Below are 18,349 nucleotides of genomic sequence, written 5' to 3'. Positions count from 1 at the left end.
GTATTTTTATAATTATACAATTTTTATTACTAATATTTTCAAAATTTTCTACATCTTTTTTAAAAAAATAATAAATTGTTAATTGTAATTTCATTAGTTTCTTTTAGATATCTACAAATTTTATAAATATTGTTTAGTTATAATTTTTAATAACTATACAATTTTATATGATTTTTAGTAATTTTATACAAGTTGATTTAATACATTTAACCAAAATAAATAGATAAAAAATTTATCTAAGATTCGAATTTAAATATATTACATATATATTATTAAATGTAATTTAAAATAAACAAAATAATTTTTTCTTAATTTTATGCTTAAATAATGGGGAATTGCCACTAATACCACTTTCCTAATACCACTTTTCAACTTTACACTTTTCAAATTTACCTTTAAAATTTTAGTGGGTAAAGTACCATTATACCCTTATTTAATCAAACATAAACATAAGTCTTCTCCCACAAGAAATTGAAAATTCAAAAACCCCTAATCGAGAGATTGATTCCGGCGATCGAGAGATTCCAACGAGAGATCGATTCCGGCGAGAGAGATCGATTCCTTCGAGAGAGATCGATTCCGGCGAGAGAGATCGATTCCGGCGAGAGAGATTCGATCCGTCGAGAGAGTTTCGACGACTTCAGCCATTTTCACCGGCGAGATTTGATTATTCAGGCGACATTGACGTCCGACGAGATTTGGCGAAGACTACAAGCTCAATCGAATCAATCTCTCTTCACGAACGTAACAAAGTGATTTTCGTCTCTTTTCTGTAATTTTTGCTTGGTTTCTCAAAATCGATCGGTTTCTGGGAAGGAGACGAATTTTTCTCATGAAGTTTTCGAATCTCAGATTTATAAAACCTTATAAATTTTTAGCTATGAGGAATATAGTTTTATGTATTTTTCTTATTGATATATCTTGTTGATCATTCCTTCTCTAATACCCATGTTCTTTATAATCAGGTTATGGTGTTCGAAATTTGTTCTATATGTGGAGAATGGAAACTAATAAATGGAATTCACTGGGATTTCATAGTGGATGATCAACGAGGATCCTCTCTTAGTATGATTCATGAAGATATCAGCTACAATGATTTGATTGTGGCTGTTTTAGAAGATTTTGGAATTGATGGCAACAGAAACAGTGTAAATCTTAGCTATGCCTCACCTTCAAAATTAAACTTTGGTACAAAAGAGCTTCCTCCAGCATTTATTAGGAATGATCGTCAAGTAACATCTTATCTGAGCAAACTTAAGGAGAATGGAGACCTTCATCTATGTGTAACCATTAAGGTAACTGCATGAAACTCTTTTGCTAACTTGTTTGTTTATTAGAGTTATCATTTATTTTATAAGGTAGTATGTAGTAGTAGTGATTTGCTCATTGCTTGAAGAAGTTTGCCATAGCAGTATCTATTACAACTTTTACATTTATAAGACCTTATAATAATAGTTGTGCATTTTGCAGGATCATTACCAAATATATTTTAACTATTAGCTTTTATGTTTTTTTTTTAATGTTTCAGAGAAGAACTCAATTATCACCAATGATTATGTCAAATATGATCCAGCCACGGGGTGGAAATAGTAATCATGATTTGCCTATTGCTGGAACTAGTAATCCGCGTGAGGTATTTATTACAACTCTCATTTTTATAAGGCCTTGTAAATGATTATATATTTAGCTTTATCTTTTTATGTTTCATTACAAGATTCATTACTAGCTTTATGTTTTTATGTTTCAGACAGGAACACAAAAATCACCATTGATTATGTCAAACATGATTCAGACACAAGATGAAATTTCTAGTACTCATGATTCGCCTATTGCTGGAAGTAGTAATGTATTTGAGGTACTTTTCAAAACTCTTACCTTAACATTCATAATTATAATGTCTTATAAAGGTAATAAATACATGTTTAATTTTCTAGAGAGGAACAAAAACACACGCGGAGACTGAATGGAACAGCATTCAGAGAGTTGACGAAGTCTCTGGTATACAACATACTTGTATTAGCGACAGTCTTATTTCTCCTTCAAGTGGTCTTGTTAGCAATAAGGTACATATAACTTTTTCCTCTGTCAAATATAAATATATGAGAGTTTAATCAATGTCTTATAATGGGTTATAAATTCTATTTTTAATGTATATGTTTCATGTTTTTATCTTAGAGAGGATTGGACTCGATTGGACTTGCTGTATATGGGTCTGGAAAGTCAAAATTGCCATCTTTCTCCAGTAGACGTGGTAGAGAAAGCATGGGAGAAGATATCTTGTCTCCCAGTTGTGGTGATGATGATGATTTGTTCTGCGGGAAGTTTTTCAAGGATAAAAAGGAAATGAGCACAAAGTTGAGGTTGCATGCAGTTAGTAAAAGCTTTGAGTTCCACACAGAATATTCAGACAAAACACGTTATGTTCTTAGTTGTGTGGATGAAAGATGCAGTTGGAGTTTTCGTGCAAAATCAGTTAAAGGATCTCAGAGTTTTTTTGTTCGTCATTATGTATCTAAACATACTTGTGACACTTCTCTGAGAACTGTTAGTCATCGGCAAGCTACTGCAAAATTGTTGGGAACTATGGTCAGCAATCATTATGAAGGAGGAAAGATTGGGCTGAAACCTAAACAGATCATGGAAAAAGCTAGAAATGATCATGGTGTTGTGATTACATATTCAAAGGCTTGGAGGTCTCAAGAGCACGGCCAAGATATAGCTAGGGGTACTCCTGATGACAGTTATGAAGCTTTGCCCAGTTGGTTTCACATGATAAAAGAAAAGAATCCAGGTTCTGTGACTTTTATCGAAGTTGATGCTGTTGGGAAATTCAAATACGCATTTTTGTCGCTTGGTCCATCTATCAGAGGGTTTAAGTTGATGAGGAAGGTACTTTCTGTTGATGGTGCCCATCTGAAATCAAAGTATAAAGGGACTCTACTTGCTGCCACAGCACAAGATGGTAATTTTCACTTGTATCCTATAGCTTTTGCTATAGTTGATTCTGAGAATGAAGCCTCATGGAGTTGGTTTATGAAATGTCTGAAAACCATCATTCCTGATGAAGAGGATTTGGTTTTTGTCTCTGATCGTGCGGCCTCTATTGAAAAAGCTCTTTTACAACATTATCCTGTTGCTCACCATGGAATCTGCATCTTTCACTTTCAAAAGAATGTCCAGGACAATTTCAAAAGTTCAACACTTGTCCCTTTGGTTGTTGAAGCTGGTTATGCCTACACCAAAGCTGATTTCGATTGCTATTTTCAAGAGATTGAGGAGTCCGACATTGTATTAGCAGATTATCTTCGTAAAGCAGACTTCAGGAAGTGGACCCGAGCTTATTCTCCTGCTAATCGCTTCAACATCATGACGTCAAACTTGGCCGAATCTATAAATTCTTTGCTGAAAGTGAGTCGTGAGTATCCAATTGTCTGTCTTTTTGACACTATTAGGATGATAATGACTAAGTGGTTCACTGAACGACGTGAGGAAGGAGTTCGTCACATGCACCCTGTCACTGTCGAAGTGGGGAACAAGATGAAGGAGCTATATGATTTTACGTCTCGCTTCCTTGAAGTTTCCAAAATCAATGATTCAGAGTTTGAGGTTAAGGGAGATACAAGAGATCAAGTGGTGAATTTTCAAACAAGGCATTGTTCATGTTTTGTGTTTGATATTGAGAAGTTTCCTTGTGCTCATGCAATTGCCGCTGCAAAATCTGGGAATAAGCACGAAAATGATTATGTCGATGAGTTTTTCTCCAATGAAAGGTCCGTTCTCTCAGCCATTGTGGTAATACATCAGCACGTTTATATATGTTTACAAAATTGATCAAATTTATAAGGTTTTATAAATATTGTTCTACAACACTTCTTTTTCATTTTTCTGTCTTTATTGTACCTTTATTTAATTCTCTTAATTTTCTTATTAGGTTTACACTAGCATATTCAGAGAGTGTATATCCTGTTGGTGATAAAACATATTGGGATATTCCTCCCCATGTAGCTTCGTTTGTTTGTCGCCCTCCATCTACACGCTTTCCTAGTGGGAGGAGGAAAAAAAAGAGGATACCAAGTTCGTGGGAGTATGGAAAATATCGGCCCATATCTAAACCATCACCCAAGGCTTACAAATGCAGCAGATGTGGACAGAAAGGACACAACAAAGGTAGTTGTGTAAGGCCTATTTGATAACAGAGTAGTATAAAAACTTGTGTGCAATTGATTATTTTATATGATGTTATAAGAGAGAATTGGAATCGAATAGATTTTGGGGAACCTTTTACTATTACATTTTATCGTTTTATAATGATTTATAAAGTTTACAGGTGTCTAATAGAAGTTATGTTCCTTTTATTTTTACATCTATCATTTTATAATGCTTTATAAATTTTGCAGGTGTCTAATAGAAGTTATGTTATTTATTATACGAAATGTGTGGTTACATAAACTACCCTTTATAAATCATTAGGATTCAGATTAATTGTAGAAATTATATGTTCGTTTGATATCTTAGCTTACTTGCATGAACATAAATAAAATATGTTTCCTTAGCAAAGGTTTAAGGTACAAACCAAAATATATTTTCCTCATCATGAAGGATTAAGGGACAAGCCAAAAGATGTTCCTCATTGAAGACATCATCAAAAGATAACACACTAAAACTGAAAAAGTTCCATAGATATTTGTTAAAAGTACTAAAAAACTGAAAGAGCTTCATTTCTTCAAATTCGCGATGCTTCTAATCGGCATTTTTAAGATCTTCCAAAACACTTCCTATCACATCATCAGCTGAATCTTTCTCAAATTGTTTCTTTTGTTTTTTCGATTTGGGGGTGCCAACATTGTGTTCCTTTATAAGCATAACAATTAAGAAAATCAGAAATGATAATTGGATGTAGTCAATGAAATTTGAAAGAATATTTTATAAACCATTATACATAGAGAGATATTTACCTTATTTCCTCTTCCATTCTTCTTTGTAAACTTCACGTGCTTTTTAGATGCATCCTCATTCCCTTCTCCATCCTTCAATTTTAATGACACAATAAGTAAAGTTACATAGAGCATATTAAACATTTAAAAAGTCAATCAGTTTATAAAGACTTATAAATCAGCTTACTTCATTGGTTTCTGCATGATCTTCTACTTGTTGTTGTACTTCACGTGGGGGTGTTACACCTTTCTTCTTTCCCTTATATTACAAGACAAATAAATAACTTAGCAATTTCGATTTTAATAACAGCTGATAATCAGAAAGAACATTTTATAAACTATTATACACAGAGAGATATTTACCTTAGTTACTCTTTCACTTTTCCTTGTAACCTTCACGGGCTTTTCATATGCATACTCATTTTCTTCTCCATCCTTCAATTTTGATGACACAATAAAAAAAGTTACATAGAGTATACTAAACAACATTTTATAAAGCATTATACACAGAGAGATATTCACCTTAGTTCCTCTTTTACTTTTCCTTGTACCCTTCATGGGCTTTTCAGATGCATCCTCATTTACTTCTCCACCCTTCAATTTTGATGACACAATAAAAAAAGTTACATTGATTATACTAAACAGCATTTTATAAACCCTTATACACTGAGAGATATTCACCTTAGTTCCTCTTTTACTTTTCCTTGTACCCTTCATGGGCTTTTCAGATGCATCCTCATTTACTTCTCCACCCTTCAATTTTGATGACACAATAAAAAAAGTTACATTGATTATACTAAACAGCATTTTATAAAGCATTATACACAGAGAGATATTTACCTTAGTTACTCTTTCACTTTTCCTTGTAACCTTCACGGGCTTTTCATATGCATCCTCATTTTCTTCTCCATCCTTCAATTTTGATGACACAATAAAAAAAGTTACATAGATTATACTAAACAACATTTTATAAACCCTTATACACTGAGAGATATTTACCTTTCTTCCACGTTTCTTTGAACCTTTCACGGGGTTTTCAGATCCATTTTCCTTAGCACCGACGTCAACATCTGTATTGACTTCTGTGTCATCCTCTTGTTGTTGCTCCTCTTCCTCTTGTTTCTGTTCCTATTTCAATTAAAGGATTACATATTTATAATGATTTATAAATTTAAAACGATTGTTCAGTTTATAAAGATTTATAAATCAGCTTACTTCATTGGTTTCCGGATTTTCACTCTCTTTATCACCGTCGTCCACATCGTCTTCTGTATCCTCTTCTTCTTGTTGTTCCTCTTCTTCTTGTGGCTGTTCCTATTTAAAAAAAAAAAAGATTACATATTCTTAATGATTTATAATTCTATAACGGTTTTCAATTTATAAAGGGTTATAAATAAGCTTACTTCATTGACTTCTGCGTCATCCTCTTGGTGTTGTTCCTCTTCCTCTTGTGTCTGTCCCTATTTCAATAAAAGGATTACATATTTATAATGATTTATAAATTTAAAACGATTGTTCAGTTTTTAAAGATTTATAAATCAGCTTACTTCATTGGTTTCCGGATTTTCACTCTCTTTATCACCATCGTCCACATCGTCTTCTGTATCATCTTCTTGTTGTTGTTCCTCTTCTTCTTGTGGTTGTTCCTATTTTAAAAAAAAAATTACATATTTTTAATGATTTATAATTCTATAACGGTTTTCAATTTATAAAGTGTTATAAATAAGCTTACTTCATTGACTTCGACTTCTACATCATCTTCATCTTGATGTCCTACTTCACGTGGAGGTCTTACACCATTCTTCTTTCTCTAATATTACAAGAAAAAAAACTAGCTTAGCAATTTCGAATTTAATAACAACATTATAAAATATCAAAAATAAAATAACCTTAGCGATTTCCTTTCTTTTGGCATCTATATAAACTCCTAAAACTTCATTTTCGTCAAGTTCATAATCGGCATTCTGTCCATTTACCTGAAATATTATATGTGAGCTCACACACATTGTATTAAGAATATGAAGACGTTATAGATAGCAAACCTTGGTTTTTGTGGCGGCTTCAGTTTCTTTTGACTTCTCAGTTTCCTGTTACAAGTTAGAAGCATATGAATCTTTTTGTCATTTACAACACGAAACAAATATAGAAAGTAGTTTACCTTCACAGTTTCTCCACGAATGTTCAAAAGACCTTCAAGGTACTTCACTCTTTCTTCAAGAGACACTACCTTATTATTGAGGAATTCAATCTTTTCTTGATCAGTTGCATCAATCCCAGGAACAGAATTATTTTCGTCCACTTCAGCTTCAGCAACGGCAATGTCGACACTTCTATTGAGCCAATCTTGTCTCTTCAAACGATATCCTCTTTTGACAAGATCAACAACTCTTCCAAATTCACAGTCAACATCTTCAACCAAGTCGCTATGCAATCCGGGATCTCCAAGGATACATTTGACATCAACCTGACAAGTGTTTGCATATGATCAAACAATCGGTAAAAGAAGAATGCAAAGACTAAAACAGTTTTATAAAACATTATAAACGGTTACCTTCTCCATTTGGTCGAATCTGTTAACCTCCTCAATAGTAAGCGCTTTGGTTTCTTTCCAATGCAAGCACAAGGGAAACTGAATTCCATCATCGCTAATACCAAAGAATGTGCCTAGTTGATTCACAGAAGATAACGCCCAGAGCTGAAGCGCATATATAAAGCCACAAATCGCGTATTGATTATTCTCCGTCAGCTTTGCATAGGTAAAGCTCTTCACTTCTTTCAGTAAATAATCAAAGGCCAAATTCCCCCAGGGATACTTGCAAAACTCTTTGAAATTTCTAGCTCTAAGCAGACGCTCTTCTGGAATACTTGTCACCGGATTGCTTGCCATCAATATCCCTTCCACAAGGATTGTAGCTCCCAATCTTAATCTCTGATCAGCAGTAAGCTCTTTACTCTTTTCGACAAGAAGCTTAAGCAAGGTGTTTAGAGTTTGATTCTTGTTCATCCATGGATCTTTCTTCTTCTTTTTTGTTGCTGAAGTCTCGGCTTCATCTTCATCTTTATCAACAACACAAGGCAGACCCGTTGTCAAGTGGAATTCTCTTAGAGAAAACCTCATTAGTTGTTCTCCAAAAGTAAACCACAAACCCTTCTCGCCTATATCAATTCTCCTTAAGAGTAAGTGATGAATCAAATGCCTTGAAAACACCATAAGCTTCTGCTTCCTTCCCATCTTAATTACCGGAGCCAAGAATGAATCTTCAAGCTTCTTGAATTCTTTGCCCAAAAGGGTTTCAACTTTACCAACCAACTTCAGATTGGAGCGCTTGTTAATTCTTTGCAATACGACTCCTTTTGTACCAGTTTCGGAGATTCTTTTTGGCAAAGCAATCTTGTCATTAGACTCACTCATCGTTTCACCTGAAACAATTCAAAATGGCAATGTCAAAGATATGTTTTATAATGACTTATAAAGGTTTTGTTTATCAACACTTGTAAATCATAATAGATCATTCTAAAATCGATTAACCACATCAAAAACGAAAGAACTAGCAATGAAATATATCGCAAATGACAGAGTGAGAAGAAGAATCGCTAAGAAGAACCAATAACATTACCGGAGTTAAGAGAAATCGATGGTGAAAAGTAAGTTTTTGTAACCAAAGAAATGTAGAACGGCGGAGTATAAATAGAGATCAAAAGATGCGCTTCAGCTCTGTATCAGAAGAGACGCGAACGGAGGAAGGCGATGAAAAGTCCCGACTTTTTACCCTAATTCGTGACGGTTTTATTTTTTTTACACTAAGGCCCAATTTCGATTATCAATGTTTAAGGCCCAAGTTTATTTATGGTTTAATGCTTAGAAAACGGTTTTATAAACTATTATAGATTAACAAGCTTCTGCAAAATATTTATATGCTTTTTAAAAAATTTTATTAACCCTTATAAATTATTATATAGAGATTCATAAGTCTTTATTAATTATTGTCAAAATTTGTAAATCATTTTATACAGATTTATAAATCTTTTAAAATTGTTTATAGGTCTTTATATATTACCTTATTTTATAAATCTTCATAAAACCTTATAAGCCCTTCAAAATAATTGTCAAAATTTTATATAGATTTAGAAGCCCTTGTAAACTATTTATTGCTCTTATAAACTACACATATTTGTAAGTCTTTATAAATTATTTATAGGCTTTTATAAATCATAATCTACATTTTACCTCGTGGAATCTCTTGAGGGTCTATGATTGGAGTGGCTACATCATCCATCATATCTTCTGATTCATGAGGTAATGGTAACTCCTTTCCCTACACATCATTAGTAAAAATATATAGTTTAAAGATAAGAAAAAGAAGCCTATGAGAACACATATATAGGTGATAGTCTAAAACTTACATATATGGTTTCATGGTTTTGTGTTTCAGCCTCAGTGGCTTCTAAAACAGAAGTGTTTCTGTGTCTCTCGAGAGAGGATGTGATTTCTGTGGCATCATCATTCACCTTATCCTCTTCATTGGATTCTAAAACAAGTGTGATACTAGGGCTCTCTTGATCGGATCTGATTTTGGTGGCATCATCATTCAACGTATCATCTTCATCGGTGGCAAGTGTGTTACTAGGACTATCTTGACCGGGTCTGATTGGTGTGCCAGCATTATTTTCAAATTCTCTCTGCAAAAATGGTGTAGGAAGATTTTAAATTGCACCAAAAATGAATACAAATTATGTGTGAGAAAATACCTCATGTGCGCGAATCCAACTACCACCACCTAGCCACTCCATTGACAGCCTAATCTCAGTATAATTAAAAACCGCATCCTCTTTTGTGGCAGCGAAATACACTTTGTATTTGTTTTCAAGGAGAATTTCCGTCACTCGACCTTTGCGCCACCCATGGGTAACAACCACTTCAACATAGTCGTTCAGACTGTACTCTGCACAAAGATCTCGAGGAGGAGATGGCCTTATTTTGCAAATATCAACTATTAAATGTTTTCCTTCCGCTTCATCACTCGAATTTTGTGAGATTGTACATCTTTTGATCAGAAATTTTCTTCTATCATCTCCTTGTTTCCGAACTTCTGTAATTACCAATGCTCGGACCCAAATTTTTTCCTTTTCACTTTCACTAATTTCACGGGTCATTTCCACCAACTTCCCTCTCGTAAACATGTGTTGACTCAATACCTTCAATTCCAAAACAATCATATATAAGCTAAAGCCCTCAAACATTCAAAATTTTATAACTTAAAACATACAAAAAAAAACAATACCTTGTTTTTGCTTTTGACCCATTTGGAGCCGATCCAATCAGCATGAGGTCTCAGTTGGCTTCTGATGAATCTCATTATGTCTGGTGGATCATCAAAGTAAACCAAAAAACTACCATCTGGCCTTTCAACTACGATAACACCAGTCCACCAACCATTATTAAAATAAGCATCCACCACCGACCCTTCCTTGAATACGACACCCTCATTCAGACACTCTGGCGGGACTGGCCGAATAAAACTTCTTTCAATAGTTTCCTTCAAAGGACTTACACCATCTTCGTTGAACATAGTTTTGTAACTAACCCGAAGCTTTTTTCCTGTTACTCTCGTCGGATTTTGCTCGAGGATAGCTCTATACCAAGAACCTCTGAACCCATCTTCTTGAATAGATACTTCTACTTCACAATCTTTGGCAATAGACAAAAGTTTTCCTTTTTTCTTCAAATTATTTTTCATCTTCCTGAGGAGGAATCGGAAATGCAGATCACAAAAAAAAAAATCAAGAAAAGAAAGAAACTAGGTGAATTAAGATCAAATGAACGACATGCATCCAAGAAACTGAAACAAATTGAGATTTTAGATAAATCAATTAGGTTCCATACAAAAATTCAATTCGATTTTGGAGTGTATATACAAAAGCAGATAGGAATTTCAATTTGATCTAAATTGAATATAAAAAATCAAAAGAGAATACAGTGAATGTTCTTGAATTAACTTTTGCTAAATTCGATTCAAGTTGAATTGGAACTGAAACTGAAACAGATTGAGATTTTAAGTCAATCAATTAGGTTTCAAACAAAAATTCAATTCAATTTAGATTGTTGATTCAAAAATGAAGATGAAACTCAATTACCTTTTGCCACGATAATGATTCAAAATGGGGAAGATTGTTGTGTTGATTCTTCTTCTTGAAATTTACGGACATAGAGAAACGATGAAGAAATGATAGAAAACAAGAAAGCAAAAAAAAAAACGTGTCATAGTGAAGAAGATGAAGACGTGTCGCGTGAGAAGAGTTAAATTTACTGTTTTGCCATCCCTTTTGGTAAATGATAAAAAAACAGATAAATCGTTGAGGTCATGGGTCGAACACGGGTTTCTGTCTAAATTGAAATTTTAAGCAACCTCAACTTACCACTAGACCATATTACTTACTCGTTATGATTAGCACGTATACTCATAATGTTGCTTACATATCATCATTTTTGTATATAAACTGATTTAGAAGCCTTTATAAATTACTTTTTTTTATAGATTTATAAGTCTTTATAACTTTTAAATTCCCCTTTATATATCCTCGTATTGGTGTTTACATATCATTATTTTTGTATATAATATTTGTAAACTGATTTAGAAGCCTTTATAAATTACTTTTTTTATAGATTTATAAGTCTTTATAACTTTTAAATTCCCCTTTATATATCCTCGTATTGGTGTTTACATATCATTATTTTTGTATATAATATTTGTAAACTGATTTAGAAGCCTTTATAAATTACTTTTTTTATAGATTTATAAGTCATTATAACTTTTAAATTCTCCTTTATATATCCTCGTATTGGTGTTTACATATCATTATTTTTGTATATAATATTTGTAAACTGATTTAGAAGCCTTTATAAATTACTTTTTTTATAGATTTATAAGTCTTTATAACTTTTAAATTCCCCTTTATATATCCTCGTATTGGTGTTTACATATCATTATTTTTGTATATAATATTTGTAAACTGATTTAGAAGCCTTTATAAATTACTTTTTTTATAGATTTATAAGTCTTTATAACTTTTAAATTCCCCTTTATATATCCTCGTATTGGTGTTTACATATCATTATTTTTGTATATAATATTTGTAAACTGATTTAGAAGCCTTTATAAATTACTTTTTTTATAGATTTATAAGTCATTATAACTTTTAAATTCTCCTTTATATATCCTCGTATTGGTGTTTACATATCATTATTTTTGTATATAATATTTGTAAACTGATTTAGAAGCCTTTATAAATTACTTTTTTTATAGATTTATAAGTCTTTATAACTTTTAAATTCCCCTTTATATATCCTCGTATTGGTGTTTACATATCATTATTTTTGTATATAATATTTGTAAACTGATTTAGAAGCCTTTATAAATTACTTTTTTTATAGATTTATAAGTCTTTATAACTTTTAAATTCCCCTTTATATATCCTCGTATTGGTGTTTACATATCATTATTTTTGTATATAATATTTGTAAACTGATTTAGAAGCCTTTATAAATTACTTTTTTTATAGATTTATAAGTCATTATAACTTTTAAATTCTCCTTTATATATCCTCGTATTGGTGTTTACATATCATTATTTTTGTATATAATATTTGTAAACTGATTTAGAAGCCTTTATAAATTACTTTTTTTATAGATTTATAAGTCTTTATAACTTTTAAATTCCCCTTTATATATCCTCGTATTGGTGTTTACATATCATTATTTTTGTATATAATATTTGTAAACTGATTTAGAAGCCTTTATAAATTACTTTTTTTATAGATTTATAAGTCTTTATAACTTTTAAATTCCCCTTTATATATCCTCGTATTGGTGTTTACATATCATTATTTTTGTATATAATATTTGTAAACTGATTTAGAAGCCTTTATAAATTACTTTTTTTATAGATTTATAAGTCATTATAACTTTTAAATTCTCCTTTATATATCCTCGTATTGGTGTTTACATATCATTATTTTTGTATATAATATTTGTAAACTGATTTAGAAGCCTTTATAAATTACTTTTTTTATAGATTTATAAGTCTTTATAACTTTTAAATTTCCCTTTATATATCCTCGTATTGGTGTTTACATATCATTATTTTTGTATATAATATTTGTAAACTGATTTAGAAGCCTTTATAAATTACTTTTTTTATAGATTTATAAGTCTTTATAACTTTTAAATTTCCCTTTATATATCCTAAACTCGATTGATTTTACAAGAGGTAAAAAAACAAGTTTTGTTTTTTATCTTATATAAATTTATATGCCCTTATACATTATTTTATACAGATTTATAAATCATTTTGGTTGTTTATACAACTTTATAAACCTTAATTCTTTTTTGTTTTATGAACTGATGAGCTCTTGAAAAACGATTTATAAATCTTTATAACTTTTATATACTCCTTTATATATCGTAAATTCATTTGTAATAAACCATTTTGTTTTGATTTTATAAGAGGTTATAAACTATTTGTAATAATGTGTTATAAAGCTACTGAAATACAAATTTACCATTGAACTTTCTAAATTTAAGGAAAACCATAAATCCAAGTCATAAACTCATAATACTCAGAATTCTACAAACAAAGTTTACCAAACACGCATAAAACAGATAGTTGTTCACACATAACTATAAGCAAGCTATAAAGTTTTTGTTCATTCCCACATTAGTATTCATTGTAATTCCGAGAAGATATCAACCGCCAACTTTTCTCGGATGATTGCAATTTTTTCTTCACTCAGCTTTGTCAAATCCACTATACGCATTGCATGGCACTCTATCAGCTTCAATGCATAAACTCCACTGTCTTCTATTTTAAGAACCTTAAACAAATATGTTTTAGTAATATATTAGCAGATAAATTATAATATAAGTTATTTGATCTGAAGAACCTGGATACAAATCTACCATAAAGATTTATAAGCGGTTATAAAGATGTTACCTGTGGGAAACCTTCAGATACAATTTTTATCGAGAACTTGCTTGTATCCATGCTGACATCTTTGAAGAAGTAGCGAATCATGAATGGGAGAGCCATCGCATATGCATTAACGTAAGGGACCAAACTCGCATCTGTGAACTTCATTGCTGCACAATTGAATGCTGTGATATTTCTCTTCTCCAAGTTGATTACAACTCCAAGCCAATACTTCTCTGCTACTGCAATGGCCGAATAGAGGAAGTTGATATTCTTCTCTATGTTGTACTTGTCAAAGCCTGCTCCAAATTGGAAACCTTTCTTGTCATCTAAAAACTCATCATAAAACTCATCTATTTCTTCAAGAAACTTCACTCCAACAACTAAGGCAGTTTTGTTCAGAAACAAATCTGGATTGTTTATCTGTCTCAGTTTCAGCAACTCAAAACCTGCTTCAATATGCTGAAACAAAAAAAAAACAAATACTCAGAATAGCGATCATATAGTTTTATAAAGAAGATTAATATAAATTTATAAGGGATTATAAAGAATTTTTGTTCACATATAGTCTAACCGTTTTTGAAAGTTTTTTTCCCGGAGTTTCAATATCCGAAAACCACTTTGCGTTTACTATCTCTTGATTGATTCTCAGCTTCCTACATTGGACACTCATACTTTTTTATGTAGATATCTAGTTTCATGAAATATATAGCTTCTTATAAAATAAAACTTACTTTCTTTTGTTTGACATTTTCCATTCTCTCATTTTTTCTTTTCTTGTTTTATCAACTGGCTCAAAGGGATGAAGAATCGGATGTTTCTTCCTTGCTCCTGTAAACGGTGGTTGTGTATGAATGGATGGTATTTGACCTCTTTCACTTCTTCTTAGCGGAACATTATCTGTATCAGCTTTAAACTTCTTTTGAAGTGGAGGCTCAACATCTTCGTTTACCTACAGAACAAAAAAAATAGTCCCCTTTTTACAAAGGATTATTAAGTCTATAAAATAAATCAATACTCATAAAGTTTGGAAAACAAACCTGGCTGTGTTGTTGTACCAATCTCTTTTTTATTTTCATTAGAGGTTGGAAAACAGGAATCTCATAAACATCTCTCATAAGAACCTGATTCATGCAAATCGTTTTTATATAATTGTTTAAGAGACCTTAACGATCATGAAATAGTTTATAAAGCTTTATAAAATACCTCATTTGTACCCTTTCCACTATGACTTTCTTGGGAAAGGAGATCAAACTTAGGAGACGTAAATGTTGGATTAGGCGATGAAACCTTCAGACAAAATATTTGAAAATTAGATGTTTATGCTATATACATTAAACTTTTACAAGGCCTTATAAAATATATTAATTTTGTACCCTTGTATCAAAGTTTGGAGTATTGAATGTTGGAGTAGGCGACGTAACCTACAAAAGAAATAAGAAATTCAATTTGCCTATCACTAAATTAAAAAATTTATAAACCTTTATATCCTGTTTTAGATTCATACCTGCGACGTTTGTTTCAAGCAACTTTCTGATTCAAGTTTTTCTGTGTCTTCGTCTTGAGTGATTTTTTGTGTAGTCTCAATTTCCCCAAGAATATTCTCTTCTTCCCTTTGATGCTCTGTACCAGATTTTGCTTCTTCATCACATATCTCTTTTTCATTTTCATCATCCAGTGCACTTCTTCCATCGCCAGAGTTTGCTTCTTCAGCAATTGTATCTTCAGAGTTTGCTGCTTCAGCAATTGTATCTTCTTCATTTTCATCATCTGGTGCATTTTTTTTATCATCAGAGTTTGCTTCTTCATTAATTGTATCTTCTTCATTTTCATAATCTTGTGCACTTCTTCTATCACCAGAACTAGCTCCATTTTCACAATCTTCTTTGTTTGGTGAACTGTCGTTAAACTTCAAAAAAACAAGTGAAATCATTAGAGAGGAATAACACGCGAAATTTGATAAGTAATTGGTAAAATTGAATTGGTTACCTTAACTCCTAAAACATTCTGGATCATTACTACTCGCTTATCCAAATCACGAACCATTTGGATTAGCTTATCAAGTTTCTCGCTGTTAGACATGGAATGATTTTTATCTTTTCTTTGCTCCTTATCCTTTTGATACTCTTCATCTTTATTTTCCTCTTCATCTGTCTTTTCCTCTTCATCTTTCTTTTCCTCTTCATCTTCATTATGGTTCAGATCTTCACCATGCTCTGCATCTTCGTCTTTTGTCTTGCGTTGTTGACCTATATCTTCTGTTGCAACAAACATATCCACAAAACCTTTCTCCCAATCGCTTCTCCTCATTTTGTATCCTTGTTGAACTAGTTTCACAACACTGTGAAAGTCAGCATCGTCACTATGTGTTGCCCCCACCAAATGTTTGTATTCCTCAGCCAATCCAATCACTGTGCTAACCTCAACCTGTAGAATAAATAAAACATATCTATGTAAACCTCTTATATATTAATTTATATAGTCCTTATAAAAGTACATTTATAATCTTGTATAAACACATGTCAAATTTACAATCCTACAAGACACCGATTTGTGGACCTTTTCAAGGAGTCCCTAGAAATCCACTTTTCAAACAATACAATACGAATATATTTATATACGCTTATAAAAACTCACATTGTTTATCTTCTCCAGCTCTAACACTTCAGCTATTGTCGGAGTTCTTGTTGAGTCCCAATGTAGACACAACGGATCAGAAGAAGAGGATGTCTCGCATGGCTTTCCCAAAGATTTACCAAGCACATTCACTGATGACATTGCCCACAGATTTATGGCTAGCGCAAAACCACTCACTTCATAACTATCTCCTGTCCAGGAACTTGCACTCAAACTTTTTACACTTCTCATCAAGATTCTATAAGCAGTTTTACCCCAAGCAATCTTGTGTGAGCGATAGTTCATATAACGCTGCAACCTGTCTCTCGGGATTTTAGAACTCGGATTTTCTGCCATAATTACCGCTTCTGTGAGTATTGCTGTTCCAAGGGATAATCTTTCTAGTGTTGGCATGCTTCGTGCTTTCTTTTTAAACATTTCATATAACGTTCTCACCGTAAACTTATCAATCTTGCCCAGCATCCAAATGTATGGCTTCTTCATTATTTTGAACAGCGGCTCTGTTATTGTCTGATCTTCCTCACAACGTAAGCCTGTTGTCAGATGAAATTCCCTTAGTGAAAACCTCATAGGCTGGTCCGAGAAAGTAAACCAGAGATCCTCTCCTTGCGTCAATACTCTTCGCTGCATTAGAAAATGGAACAACTCTTCTGAAAATTGAACCCTATTCCTTTTAACCAACTTCAAAATGCTCCCAATGTGAGAGTTCTCTATGAAAGAAAACTCTTCTTTTCCTAATATATCTTCCACCTTCTCGATATAATCAATCTTTGAGTGATGGATTATCGCTTTGGGATTATCTGGTGTTTCTACAGCTTCATAAACCCTCCCAGGCAATTTCAAGGTTGTGCAAAACTCGTTGCTATCCAACTGCAATACAAGACAACACTTCTTGAGTTCACGCATTTTATAATTACTTGAAACCCACATTTATAAAGGCTTATAATTTTTCAAAAAAACTCAATGTTCACTATCGATACTATTTCTCTTAGATCTAACTAGAAACATGACAATCCTCAACCAATGTTCTTCTATTTTCTTATAACAGAAATAACAAATTCAAAAAATGACTTGAAACAAACAATAATTTAGGTACTTACTTGTAGAGAATCGTGAAGATAAGAATCATGAATAGGAGAATCGTGAAGAGGAGAATCGTGTATAGGAGAATCGTGTAGAGGAGAATCGTGAGGAGTAGACGACATTTTTTGAGATGAAATTTTGAATCGTATAGTCTGATTGTTATTCGTCGTCACCGGATGCTCTTTCCAGAGAGACGGCGTGACTAGTGAGAGAGAAGACCTTTTGTCGTCGCCGTTGCTAGAATCGCCGTCGTAGCTCTGTAATCTCGTCGCCTTCGATGGCGAGCTAGAGAGATTCGAGAGAAAAGGTTAAAATTGCGAGGGTTATTATTGTCTTTCGGCTACTAAACAATTAGGTATTTGTGAAAATGTCCTCCTCCTGAGTGTAAATTTGAAAAGGGGTACTCAACAAAGTGTAAATGTATAATTTCCCCTAAAATAATCAATTTTATATTAAATATTAGTCCAAAATAATAAAATATATAATATTAATAAATTTCATTTTAAATATAATTTAACTTATAAAAAATTTATCACTCCACGTGCTGCAGGAAAACACCTAGTTACTTGTATATTCTATGTTACCAAAAAAAAAACTTAATTTAGATATGAAACACTAAACTTAATTTATGAAATATAATTTATAAAATAGATGTTAGTTTTAAAATTTTAAAAACCATATTATGCGTAGAAAAAACTTCATGCTTTTATTATGTGAAATTTTAAGCTG

At 32.2% G+C, this 18,349-nt stretch overlaps 3 protein-coding genes across 23 annotated transcripts; 1 reads left to right on the top strand and 2 right to left on the bottom strand.

Annotated features, from left to right (window-relative positions):
* The first annotated feature begins 337 nt into the window (after positions 1–337).
* On the top strand, positions 338–4,324 carry LOC125587393. Its single transcript, XM_048757760.1, has 6 exons — positions 338–1,295; positions 1,529–1,633; positions 1,748–1,855; positions 1,935–2,063; positions 2,176–3,770; positions 3,932–4,324. The coding sequence occupies exons 1-6, from the start codon at positions 969–971 to the stop codon at positions 4,188–4,190; spliced, it is 2,523 nt and encodes an 840-aa protein (XP_048613717.1). The 5' UTR covers positions 338–968; the 3' UTR covers positions 4,191–4,324.
* A 201-nt stretch (positions 4,325–4,525) lies between these two features.
* On the bottom strand, positions 4,526–10,685 carry LOC106429329. Of its 21 annotated transcripts, none has more exons than XM_048757753.1 (19): positions 10,217–10,685; positions 9,684–10,130; positions 9,339–9,614; positions 9,163–9,250; positions 7,486–8,354; positions 7,093–7,398; positions 6,977–7,021; positions 6,824–6,910; positions 6,667–6,744; positions 6,482–6,580; positions 6,338–6,394; positions 6,150–6,248; positions 5,775–6,062; positions 5,616–5,687; positions 5,457–5,528; positions 5,298–5,369; positions 5,122–5,193; positions 4,956–5,027; positions 4,526–4,851 (listed from the first exon to the last, which is right to left on the bottom strand). In XM_048757753.1, the coding sequence occupies exons 1-19, from the start codon at positions 10,670–10,672 to the stop codon at positions 4,741–4,743; spliced, it is 3,666 nt and encodes a 1,221-aa protein (XP_048613710.1). In that variant the 5' UTR covers positions 10,673–10,685; the 3' UTR covers positions 4,526–4,740. The 21 variants fall into 21 exon arrangements, with proteins under 21 accessions (XP_048613710.1, XP_048613711.1, XP_048613714.1 ...); XM_048757754.1 differs by having other exon boundaries at positions 5,298–5,528; positions 5,775–5,846; positions 5,934–6,062; XM_048757757.1 differs by lacking the exon at positions 5,457–5,528 and having other exon boundaries at positions 5,775–5,846; positions 5,934–6,062.
* Positions 10,686–13,525: 2,840 nt separating this feature from the next.
* Positions 13,526–18,065, bottom strand: LOC125587392. Its single transcript, XM_048757759.1, has 11 exons — positions 17,638–18,065; positions 16,538–17,407; positions 15,890–16,327; positions 15,408–15,809; positions 15,277–15,324; positions 15,107–15,190; positions 14,941–15,024; positions 14,635–14,852; positions 14,475–14,556; positions 13,925–14,362; positions 13,526–13,805 (listed from the first exon to the last, which is right to left on the bottom strand). Exons 1-11 carry the CDS (start codon positions 17,740–17,742, stop codon positions 13,656–13,658), a joined length of 2,919 nt encoding a protein of 972 aa, XP_048613716.1. The 5' UTR covers positions 17,743–18,065; the 3' UTR covers positions 13,526–13,655.
* Positions 18,066–18,349: the final 284 nt, after the last annotated feature.

The sequence above is a fragment of the Brassica napus genome, chromosome C5 (assembly GCF_020379485.1).
Source record: "Brassica napus cultivar Da-Ae chromosome C5, Da-Ae, whole genome shotgun sequence".
In the NCBI taxonomy this organism is placed as follows: domain Eukaryota; kingdom Viridiplantae; phylum Streptophyta; class Magnoliopsida; order Brassicales; family Brassicaceae; genus Brassica; species Brassica napus.
This window is presented reverse-complemented; position numbering and strand designations above follow the sequence as displayed.

What these genes read in the sequence shown, in the direction of transcription:
- LOC125587393 (XM_048757760.1), top strand. Translation starts at nt 969, where the DNA reads ATGGTGTTCGAAATTTGTTCTATATGTGGAGAATGGAAACTAATAAAT. An exon ending in GAAGTAGTAATGTATTTGAG is followed by an intron (nt 1,856 to 1,934) that starts GTACTTTTCAAA and finishes TTAATTTTCTAG; the next exon opens with AGAGGAACAAAAACACACGC. An exon ending in GTGGTCTTGTTAGCAATAAG is followed by an intron (nt 2,064 to 2,175) that starts GTACATATAACT and finishes TTTTTATCTTAG; the next exon opens with AGAGGATTGGACTCGATTGG.
- LOC106429329 (XM_048757738.1), bottom strand. Translation starts at nt 10,672, where the DNA reads ATGAAAAATAATTTGAAGAAAAAAGGAAAACTTTTGTCTATTGCCAAA. An exon ending in AAGCCGCCACAAAAACCAAG is followed by an intron (nt 6,911 to 6,976) that starts GTTTGCTATCTA and finishes ATAATATTTCAG; the next exon opens with GTAAATGGACAGAATGCCGA. An exon ending in AGAATGGAAGAGGAAATAAG is followed by an intron (nt 4,852 to 4,955) that starts GTAAATATCTCT and finishes ATGCTTATAAAG; the next exon opens with GAACACAATGTTGGCACCCC.
- LOC125587392 (XM_048757759.1), bottom strand. Translation starts at nt 17,742, where the DNA reads ATGTCGTCTACTCCTCACGATTCTCCTCTACACGATTCTCCTATACAC. An exon ending in AGAATGTTTTAGGAGTTAAG is followed by an intron (nt 15,810 to 15,889) that starts GTAACCAATTCA and finishes GTTTTTTTGAAG; the next exon opens with TTTAACGACAGTTCACCAAA. An exon ending in TATCTGAAGGTTTCCCACAG is followed by an intron (nt 13,806 to 13,924) that starts GTAACATCTTTA and finishes TATTTGTTTAAG; the next exon opens with GTTCTTAAAATAGAAGACAG.